Source organism: Triticum aestivum, chromosome 5B (assembly GCF_018294505.1).
Source record: "Triticum aestivum cultivar Chinese Spring chromosome 5B, IWGSC CS RefSeq v2.1, whole genome shotgun sequence".
NCBI lineage: Eukaryota > Viridiplantae > Streptophyta > Magnoliopsida > Poales > Poaceae > Triticum > Triticum aestivum.
In genome coordinates this window covers 714,256,454-714,267,591 of record NC_057807.1, presented here as the reverse complement: position 1 = coordinate 714,267,591, position 11,138 = coordinate 714,256,454, and the positions used below count along the sequence as shown (strand labels likewise).

The window sequence follows — 11,138 nt, the reverse complement described above, 5'->3', positions numbered from 1 at the left end:
TGACGAAAAATAGCATTTTTGCTATCTGCCATTTCTTTGCCGTCCGCTTTGTGGAAGCGGACGACAAAGAGGCTCTTTACCGTCAGCTGGCGGATGGCAAAGAGGTGGCAGACGTCAAAGAAGTGGATTCCAGTAGTGTGTGATTCCCGAAGCATGCACGTATAGTCTCTCGTTATGCTATGAAGTTGGAGCATGATTTATTATTGATTGTCTTCCTTATGAGTGGCGGTCCGGGACGAGCAATGGTCTTTTCCTACCAATTTTATGCCCCAAAACAATACCTTCATTCACCATAAAGTGGCACTCCTCCCAATTCAAGACAAGATTAGTTTGCTCACATATTTGCAAAACTCGATCAAGGTTGCTTAAGAAATCATCAAAAGAAGTTCTGTAAATGGAGAAATCATCCATGAAAACCTCAACAATCTTTTCACAAATGTCAGAGAATATAGCAGTCATACATCTTTCAAAGGTAGTAGGTGCATTACATAAACCAAAAGGCATACATATATAAGCATAAGTTCCAAAAGGACAAGTAAAGGTGGTTTTCTCTTGATCAGGTTGTGATACAAGTATTTGAGAGAAACCAGAATATCCATCCAAAAAGCAAAAGTGTGTGTGCTTAGACAATCTTTCTAACATTTGATCAATGAAAGGCAGAGGGTAATGATCTTTCCTAGTAGCTTTGTTTAATTTTTAAAATCAATTACCATTCTATAGCCAGTCACTATACTTTGTGGAATGAGTTCATTTTTATCATTGGGAACAACAGTAATACCTCCTTTTTAGGGACACAATGAACATGACTTACCCATCTACTATTAGCTATGAGATAGATTATACCTGCCTCTAGAAGCTTTAGTATTTGAGTTCTTACCACTTCCTTCATCTTGGGATTCAATCATCGTTGATGATCAATGACAGGTTTAGCATCAGGCTCCATATTAATCTTGTGCTGACAGAGAGTGGGACTAATGCCCTTGAGATCATCAATAGTACATCCAATAGCAGCACGGTGCTTCCTTAGAATTTTTAATAATCTCTCTTCTTCATGTTCTGTAAGGTTAGCACTAATAATAACAGGATATACCTTTTTCTCATCAAGATAAGCATACTTCAAAGTGTCAGGCAATTGCTTTAATTCAAACACATAATCACCTTTAGGTGGAGGAGGACCTCCTAGAGATTCAACAGGTAAATTGTGTTTAAGGATAGGTTGTTGTTCAAAGAAAATTTTATCTATTTCATTTCTTTCATGCAAGTGCATATCATTTTTATGGTCTAGCAAATATTGTTTTAGTGGATCAATAGGTGGTACGGCAATAGCAACAAGACCAGTTATTTCATCCTTACTAGGTCATTCTTTATTATGAGGTTGTTTACGCAACTTAGAGAAATTAAACTCATGAGACACGTCACCCAAATTGACACTGACTGCTTCTTTATGGCCATCTATCTTAGCATCAACGGTGTTCAAGAAAGGTCTTCCAAATATTATGGGACAAAAATCATCTTGTGCAGAACCAAGAACTAGGAAATCAGTAGGGTATTTTATTTTCTCACACAAGATTTCAACATCTCTAACGATCCCAAGTGGTGTGATAGTATCTCTATTAGCAAGTTTAATAGTGACATCAATATATTCTATTTTCAGCGGGTGATATATCATTCATAATTTCTTGGTATAAAGTAAAAGGAATAGCACTCACACTAGCGCCCAAATCACATAAACCATGATAGCAGTTATCTCCTATTTTAACTGAGACAATAGGCATGCCAACAACAGTCTTATTCTTATCTTTAGTATCGGGTTTGGCAATTCTAGCAGCTTCAGCACATAAATAAATAACATGCCCATCAATATTATCGACCAAGAGATCTTTAACCATGGCAATACTAGGTTCTACTTTAATTTATTCAGAGGGTCTAGGTACTTTAATGTTACTCTTATTAATCACAGTTGAAACCTTAGCATGTTCCTTTATCCTAACAGGGAAAGGTGGTTTTTCAATATAAGTAGTAGGCACAACTGGATCAACATTGTAAATGATAGTTTTATCTTTAACTATAACTGGCTCCTCAATCTTTTCTTTAATAGGGGGATGGTATTTAAACCACTTCTTTTTAGGGAGATTAACATGAGTAGCAAATGATTCACAAAAGAGGCTACTATCTCAGAGTCAAGTCCATATTTAGTGCTAAACTTGTGAAAGGCATCGGTATTCATAAAAGATTTAACACAATCAAACTCAAGCTTAATACCCGATTCTTTACCTTCATCGAGTTCCCAATCTTCGGAGTTGCTTTTAATTCTTTCCAAGATATCCCACCTGAATTTAATAGTCTTCTTCATAAAAGAACCAGCACAAAAGGTATCAAGTATGGATTGATCATTACGAGAAAGCCGAGAATTAAAATTATGTATAATAATTTCTCTTGAGACCTCATGATTGGGGCATGAATATAACATTGATTTAACCCCCCCCCCCCCCCAAGCTAGAGCGATACTTTCTCCTTCACGAGGCAAAAAATTATATATATAATTCTGATCACGATGAACTAGATGCATAGGATAAAACTTTTGGTGAAATTCCAATTTCAGTCGCTTCCAATCCCAAGCTCCAATATCATCACATAGCCCATACCATGTCAATGCTTTTCCCCCTAAAGATAAAGGGAAAACATTCTTCTTAACTTCATCTCCGGGTAAACCCGCAAGCTTAAATAATCTACAAACTTCATCAACATAGATTAGGTGAATATCAGGATGTAGTGTTCCATCTCCTGCATAAGGATTACCTAGCAGTTTCTCTATCATACCCAAAGGAATTTCATAACCAATATTTTTAGTAGGTGCAATAGGTTGAGGGGCAACTCTTTATTCCTTCGGTCGAGGTGAATATATCCCGAACAAACCCCTCAAAGAATTGTTTTTCATAGTAGCAAGTAAAAGTAAATTTCAGCACGTAATATATTTTTTTTCCTTACCAATTTCCACTTACCAAGAGCACTTCACCCCCTGACAATGGCGCCAGAAAAGAGTCTTGATGACCCACAAGTATAGGGGATCAATCGTGGTCCTTTTGATAAGTAAGAGTGTTGAACCCAACGAGGAGCAGAAGGAAATGACAAGCGGTTTTCAGCAAGGTAGTTTCTGCAAGCACTGAAATTATCGGTAACAGGTAGTTTGATAGCAAGATAATCTGTAACGAGCAAGTAATGGTAACGGTAACAAAAGTGCAGCAAGGTAGCCCATCCTTTTTGTAGCAAAGGACAGGCTGGAACAATCTCTTACAATAAGCAAAGCGTTCTTGAGGACACACGGGAATTTCATCTAGTCACTTTCATCATATTGGTTTGATTCACGTTCGCTACTTTGATAATTTGATATGTGGGTGGACCGGTGCTTGAGTGTTGTTCTTACTTGAACAAGACTCCCACTTATGATTAACCCCCTCGCAAGCATCCGCGACTATAAAAGAAGAATTAAGATAACATCTAACCGTAGCATTAAACATATGGATCCAAATCAGCCCTTATGGAATAGCGCATAAACTAGGGTTTAAGTTTCTGTCACTCTAGCAACCCATCATCTAATAAGTACTCCACAATGCATTCCCTTAGGCCCAGAGATGGTGAAGTGTCATGTAGTCGACGTTCACATAACACCACTAAGGGAATCTCAACATACATATCATCAAAATATCGAACGAATATCAAATTCACATGATTACTTGCAACCTGACTTCTCCCGTGGCCTCAAGAACAAGGGCAATTACTCACAAATAATATTCATGCTCAAGATCAGAGGGGTGTTAAATAGCATAATGGATCTTAACAAATAATCTTGCACCAAATAAACCATCTAGCATCAACTACAAGATGTAATCAACACTACTAGTCACCCACAGGTACCAATCTGAGGTTTTGATACAAAGATTGAACACAAGAGATGAACTAGAGTTTGAGATGAGATGGGGTTGTTGAAGATGTTGATGAAGATTGGCCTCCCCAATATGAGAGGGTTGTTGGTGATGATGATGCTTCGATTCCCCCCCCCCTCCCGCCCAGAGGGAAGTTCCCCGGCAAAATCGCTCCGCTGGAGGGCAAAGTGTTCTTGCCCAAGTTCCGCCTCGAGATGGCGGCGCTCCATCCCAAAAGTCCTCTCCTTATTTTTTTTTCTAGGTTAAAAGACCTTATATACCAGAAGGTGGCACCATAGGTGGGCCAGGACCCCCACTACCCACCAGGGCGTGCCCTGGTGCATAGTGGACACCTGGGTGGCCCCCTCTGGTATTTCTTTTCTCCAATATTCCAATATTTATTATATATCCAAAAATATTTTTTCATAAAATTTCAGCTCATTTGGAGGTGTGCAGAATAGGTATCTCTGACATAGCTTTCTCAGGTCCGGAATTCCAAACCGGCATTCTCCGTCTTTGTGTAAACCTTGCATATTATGAGAGAAAAGACATTGGAATTACTCCACAAAGTGTTACAATGAATAAAAACACTATAACTAACAGTAGGAAAACATAATGCAAAATGGATGTATCAGTGGGCAGATGTCCTGGCTGTTGTTGGCACTTGGATATGTGTCCCTGGCGCAAAGAATGGGGTGCAATCGTCTAGTTATCAGCTGGCAATCTGGAGGTATCGAGACAATGAACAATGGAGGTTGTTCCACGAGCGCAGTGGCTGCGATTTTCAACAATTTTTATCATCTCACTTGGTGATTTTCCTACTTCCAGGTTTAAACACTGTAATACAGTAGTAGAGAAGCAAATAAGGTAGCTTGCGAACTAGCTAGGTTAGCAAGCTTGTTTGTGACTCATGATTGGCTGAAGGAACCATTGAATGCAATTGTAACCTTCCTCTATTTTATCTATATTAAATTAAAGTGGGTGGTGTTTTATTTAGTTAGTTTAATAAAAAAAGAGTGGGACAACGCAGCCAAGCCTAGATGGAGATATGTGTTGATTTCTTGATACAGGCTACATAAGCAAGACCATTTTCCGGAGAGAACTCATATGACCTACTCAAATTTTCAACCATAATAAGTTTTCTTCTTATTACAAGACGTGATTTGATCTGCATATGTTTGGTAAAAGAACAATCTTCTCCTTTAATCATATCATAAATGGAAAGTGTTCAATTAGAACATGACTAATAAAATATTAAGTCATATGCGTGTCACATGGCATAAATTTTGGAACTCTCTTTCCAAATATTCAAATCAGGTAGCGGCGCTGCATATGAAGCTAAGACATGTTTTCGCATAGCAGTTTGAATCACAACCAAAGGCATTGCAACAGATCTGATATTCACCATGTCACATTGACACTAGAAAATTGTAGCTAAATGAAGTACAGCGACAAAATTGTACGACTAAATGAAGTCAAATTCTTGAATTCACCATGTCACATTGACACTACAAAACAAGCTACTCCTTATTCTGTAAATTCCAACAAGAGAGAAGAAACATTCTTCTAATCTAAACCTCAAATGGAGTTGCACTCAAGGGAAGAAGCCCTTATTCATTCATTCATTCTCTTTCTTCTCTGCGCCGCAACTCTGCATATCTACACCTCGCCACATCCCATCACTATGTACACAAACAAATCATGCCTCAAATCTAACAAAACCGCCCCTCCCGCAATCTCGGAATCAATAAATTGGACAGCCTATACAAATGCCTTCTTCTATAAAAAGGTAGAGTAGGTAGCTATCTTGACCAGGGGCCTGCTCCACCAAACTGCCTGAAGCAAGCAGAGGAGGAAGAAGGATGTGGATGTGCCCATTGCAGGTTGCCATCTACCTGGCTGCTTGCCACATTATTCTGGTGGGTGTAACCATACATATCTGGGGCTGGGGCAAGTATATTTCCAGCCATACCCTCAGCACCATGAGGAGGAACTAGATTCCTCCTTCCTCCAACGAGCTGCTGGTCCGAGCCCAACGGGCGTGAAGACACCTGCTGCTTGTACTGGGACAGGACACTCAGAAGGCTCCCGTCCCCGCCAGGCAGATCCTGGCCTAAAACGACGCCGTTTGATCCCCCCATTCCAGACCAATTATTATGTGATGGTTGGTCCTCATCAGGGAACCAGCTACGACCTTGATCCGCAGGCACGTGACCAGCAAAACTTTGCGGCTCAACCATAGGGAAGCTGTTCTGAGTACAGAGCGTTGCACTGGAATACATGTTGATGTTGTTCTCAACTTGCTGCGAGTAAAGTCCGCTGTGCCTCTCACCAAGCAACTGCATCTGCTCCTGGGCCAGACCAGATTGAGCTAGGTGTCCGTTTGTCATGGAATGCAAGCCCATAGACTGTTTTATGCCATTCACGTGTCCCAGGGAATATGAGGGGACCATTCCGACACCCTTTGCGCCATTTAGGAGCTGCTCACTGCTTAGCTGGTTGGTGCATGGTTGCAACAGAGATGCTGAATTGCTCGTCGCTTGTGCAGCAGGAACACTGATTAAGTCAACCATACAAGTTGCTGGCCCTCCAGAGGGATGATGTTTAAGCTGCAGGGCACCTGATTGTGCGTACAGACCATTCCCCGGAGGGTGGTACAAGGAATCCACAGGGCTTGCTGGCTGCCATAATTCTTTCTGGCATTCTGCAGGCCCTTTTAGTTCAGGACCTTTCACATTGCTTTGTCTGCTCAAAGTACTATCAGAGGGTATCATTGTGATATTATCAGTCTCTCTTTGATCAAGAATCATGCCATTCATCTCGTTTTCATTGTCATGTCCAGTTGAGGCACTCGGGTAGCACATGTCCTTCAAGTCGTCAGTTCGCTCATTGAAACCGCCATGAACATGAATAGGAAAACCTATATAGCCAGTCTTCTTGCAATCTTGAACTAGCATATTCGGGCTGTTGATGCCTTGAATAGGTGAGATCGTGCCGCTAATGGCCTTGGGCTCCTGAGATTGCATATCTGGAATGTGATGGTCTTGAAGAGTTGCATCTTTGCAGCTGGTATCTTCCATATCATCATCTTCCATGCCTGGATTGCTCTGAGAGATTCCGTTCCTACAGCTTATATCCACAGGGGCTTCATCTTGTGCGTCTGAGCTGTCGCCACTTTTAGCACTTGTGCTGCTGATCTTTTCAACTTCTTCATCTTGCTCGTCTGAGGTACCCTGACTCTGGGTAGGCATATTCGTGTTATTCATGTCCATAACATCTTGATCTGTCACGTTTGGGCCGTCATGAGAGTCAGTGGATGTACCTGTATCACTTGTGTCATTGCCATCTTGATCTGTCGTGTTTGGGCTGTCATGAGAGTCTGTGGATGTATCAGTAGTATCACTTGTATCATTGGCATCTTCTTCATCTTCAAGACCTACACTGCTATTATTCCCGGATTGCGGCACATCCTGAGGCGAGTGCTCTACCAGTTCTTCCTGTCTATCTGAGGTGCCACCATTTCGATAAGCACCATCTTGTCCAACTTCTGCGGTTCTGACACCTAACTGTTCTGCCTTCTCATAAAAAAATTAGAAGGCAGGCAGATTGTTAGAAACTAATCATAACTTTTAAATGAATACATAATAAATAAGAAATGCTTTGCAAATTTTCATGCTTGCTCGGTGCCTAAACCGGTAGTGCTGCATGATTACTAATACATTGCCATCATAAAATTGTGTAATGACCCATTGGGCAGCAATGTGTAGTAAGAAACCTGCTATTTTCGTGCACAATAGATGTATAGCTGTACCAAATACTATCAACAGCATGTCTTTTGAACCAAGCATCTACATCCTAGTCCAGGATTTGTTAGAGATGCACGTGCAAGCAGTTGACATCATGTGCGCTCAACCCATCTAAGCGAAAAATCTAGTTTATTTTCATACAGAAGTAAATTCCAAATCATGTTCCTCATATAAAAGTAGAAGTGCTCAAAATGGTAAGGCATAACAAACCTTTTCCACCTCAGATATATTCCTCTCTGCAATTTCAAGGCACAGCGACCTCCTTAATTTCTCAGCAATCAACTTCTCTTCCCGGCGGGCCTTGAAAGCAGCAGGGAGTTCTTTACATGACAGAATGACCCTAGCATGGGTATAGTTTGATGTAAGAAAAGACCCATTGACAGTAGAAACAAACAAAATTAAGATATTATTACTGACCAATGATCGTGCAGTTTCTGTTTCTCATCCTCCATCAGTGTCTCATATGGTTTCACATGAAAGTTATCAATATCACCAATAACACCAACAAGATGTCTTGTCTGAATGCCATCACCAGATTGTTTCATTCCCTTAACAAGTTCATGTTGAGCCCTGCTGACCTGAAAAATAGGCACACCAAAGTAAATCTGTGATTCCAGATCAGCATAATGTCAGCAGTACATTAAAAACAATTGCTGGTAGATACATCTAATAATATGGCATCTTCGTAAGGGGAACATGATATATTACTATCAGCTGTGGCTAATGGATGCAACAATCAAAAATTCAACATATTGTCCTCTAGGAAAATATTTCAGAAAACTGGATTTATGTCAGATCTAACAGTTACTTTAGTCCTAAATGAATTTGATGCTACTGGGTCGAACAAGCAGACACTGCATTAGAAACAGAAGTGATATACGATTGGTTATATTATGTTAAGAAGAACTGCAATGGCTCGCATTTCCACTCCAGCATAGCGGAAGCAGAAATTTATTCTAAGCACCAAAAAGTTTACCTTAATATATGACATATACTTTGTGACGTCACCGTTTCGTACAACCTTCATGGGTATTGCATTCTTAGGAGCATTAGAAAATATGACATTTTCTCCGGATGACTGCCGGTCCCCTCGTCGCTGTTTAGCAAGGTTATCCCTACACGAGATAAGCAATAATAGGCTTCAAGTTAGAATAATCCAAAACACAAGAGCTTTTCCTTTTGTAAGAGCCAATAGGAAGCAGTTGAACTATTAGTAGCAACTAACAAAGTATCGCCAGGGTATTCAAACTAGTAACAATATATGAGATATATATTTCACAAGATAAGAAAAAAGGAAGTAGCAATCCAATGAGAACTCCTAAAGGCTAGGTGACGAGCCAGAAGCCGAATGACTAAAAAGGAGCTTGAAAAGTTAGATGCTTAAAAAGAAACTTTCTTAAATCCCAGTGAACCATAAAACTATTCAAAGGTTACCAGGAGCATCAAGTAGTGTGTGTGTGTGTGTGTGTGTGTGTGTGTGTGTGTTTGACAAGTGGATCATTTTAGGGATGAACGAGCAACTACCAATAAGATGTAGAAGCGAAAAGATTGAATAAATAAAATCTGAGGGGGAGAGAGTAACCTGAACAAGCTTTTTGGATTGTCACAAGTTAACCATTTGTCCCTCCACCTCGTGACGGTATCAGTCATGCTGCATGGTTAGGGTGTTATTAAGAATGGCATTGCAATATGAGCAGAATGGAGTAGATTATTAGCATTTTGACATACTCGGAATGGTAGTTCTTCAACTGTGCATGATATGCCTTTTTATCAGCTCTGATTTGCTGCTCCTTGTTAAGTAGAGCGTCTGGATGAAGATCACCAGAGCAAAGAGCAGAGGACCTGGAGTGCAACAGAACCTAATGAGCACTCATATCCAACAGAAATTGTGAACTATCTAAGTACGGAACCGCCAAGCAGCAGAGAGCAATTTTGTCTGAAGAGCAGCACCAGAGGCAGCCAGGCATTAATTTGGTAGTGATGCACATGCATAAGAAAAAGGCACTGTGCAAGTAAAATTTGGTGCATGTTTGTGAGCTTCCTTTGTTGAATATAAATAATTTTCTTTAAAGATATAGGTCAGGCACAAGAATCGCATCATACCAGTCATAACCTTATAAAATTAAAAATCTGCAAGCCAACTAACTAAAGTTTTTGTTGAATATAAATACCAAAGTGAGTGAATGAAGACAGCATGAGCAGAATCATCCTCAGTCAAGTAAAGTAAAGTAAAGTAATGAAGTAGGAAGGAATAGTAAGTAGGAATAGTAGTACTTGCCAGGTTAGAAGTGGGTTCCCAAAGTGGTGATTTTCCCCTGTGAGCAAATCCTGCACTGCTTCCTCTGCGTCGGAGCCGGCCGGAAGAAATCGAGCAAGAAACCTCCTGTCGGCCTCGGTCAGGCAGGCGTCCCAGACCTAAAATAGCAAAGCACCCTCAGCATCCATCCATCCATCCATATACCCAGAGGGAGAGGGAGAGGGAGAGGGAGAGGGAGAGCAGATTAGTAGTACTATTACCTGGTAGGAGAGCACCCCGCCGAGGAGAGGGATGTCGGCGAGGGAGAAAATCCGCCTGGGGACGGGCGCGACGTCGGCGAGGGCGAGGGTGCGGGCGCGGGGCGGGGAGTCGATGAAGGGGGCGAGATGGCGCCAGGGGATGCCGATCTGGTCGTCGGCGGGGAGGGCCCGCCTGGAGCGGTCATCCCAGCGGAGGTGGATGTGGGAGCTGAGGGTGAGCAACGGGGAGCGGGGCGGCTGCTCGGGCCTCGCCCGCTTGCTCGATCTGTGCTGCTGCTGGTGCTGGTGGTGGTTGGGCGGGGGCGCGTTCGGCGGCCGCTTCCTCGGCTGACCGGCTGACATCTGACCCGTCGCGGGGCGGCGGCGGCGGCGGCGGGCGGTTGGGAGTCGACGGCCGGGGTAAGAGGACAAGGGTTGGACTCTGAGGATGGATCCCCTCCGCTGGCCGCTGCCAAAGCCAAATCCAAAGCCAAAGCCAAAGGATGAGGGATTAGACGCCCTCCGCCCTCCGCCCTCCGCCGTCCGATCCCATCCAACATCCAACATCCAACATCCAACATCCAACATCTCTATCCCACCGCCGTCCGATTCTTTTCTTAACCTAGACTAGCCTAGCCTAGCCTACAAGATACTCCTATGTGTATCCTTGTAGGAAGGATACTGTGCTAGCTCAAAAAAGAATATTGTTGTAGCTCCGATTAATTCCACACACAAAAATAGTACATAGGAGTATTTTATTTTATTATTTATTATCATAAAATATACTACAAAAAAAGGGTTTGTTTATTATCATCGTGTGGCCTCTTGCCAAACCCAAAGCCCAAGGATGAGGCGTTGTCCGGCCCAAACCCAAACCCAAATTTCAATCCCACCGCCGTCAGATGGATGGATT

At 42.0% G+C, this 11,138-nt stretch overlaps 1 protein-coding gene across 2 annotated transcripts; it reads right to left on the bottom strand.

The window, feature by feature from the left end:
• Positions 1-5,302: 5,302 nt before the first annotated feature.
• LOC123114515 (uncharacterized) lies at positions 5,303-10,699 on the bottom strand. Of its 2 annotated transcripts, XM_044536018.1 has the most exons (9): positions 10,247-10,690; positions 10,008-10,144; positions 9,458-9,571; positions 9,312-9,380; positions 8,706-8,844; positions 8,147-8,307; positions 7,940-8,069; positions 7,246-7,498; positions 7,122-7,162 (listed from the first exon to the last, which is right to left on the bottom strand). In XM_044536018.1, the coding sequence occupies exons 1-9, from the start codon at positions 10,586-10,588 to the stop codon at positions 7,134-7,136; spliced, it is 1,374 nt and encodes a 457-aa protein (XP_044391953.1). In that variant the 5' UTR covers positions 10,589-10,690; the 3' UTR covers positions 7,122-7,133. The 2 variants fall into 2 exon arrangements, with proteins under 2 accessions (XP_044391952.1, XP_044391953.1); XM_044536017.1 differs by having other exon boundaries at positions 5,303-7,498; positions 10,247-10,699.
• Between the last annotated feature and the right edge of the window lie 439 nt (positions 10,700-11,138).

Bases quoted from the DNA above. Each gene is read 5' to 3' on its own strand.
- LOC123114515 (XM_044536017.1), bottom strand. From the start codon at position 10,588: ATGTCAGCCGGTCAGCCGAGGAAGCGGCCGCCGAACGCGCCCCCGCCC. The intron at 9,381-9,457 runs GTATGTCAAAAT...CTAACCATGCAG, and splicing joins TTGAAGAACTACCATTCCGA to CATGACTGATACCGTCACGA. The intron at 8,845-9,311 runs GTTACTCTCTCC...TATCTCGTGTAG, and splicing joins AATCCAAAAAGCTTGTTCAG to GGATAACCTTGCTAAACAGC.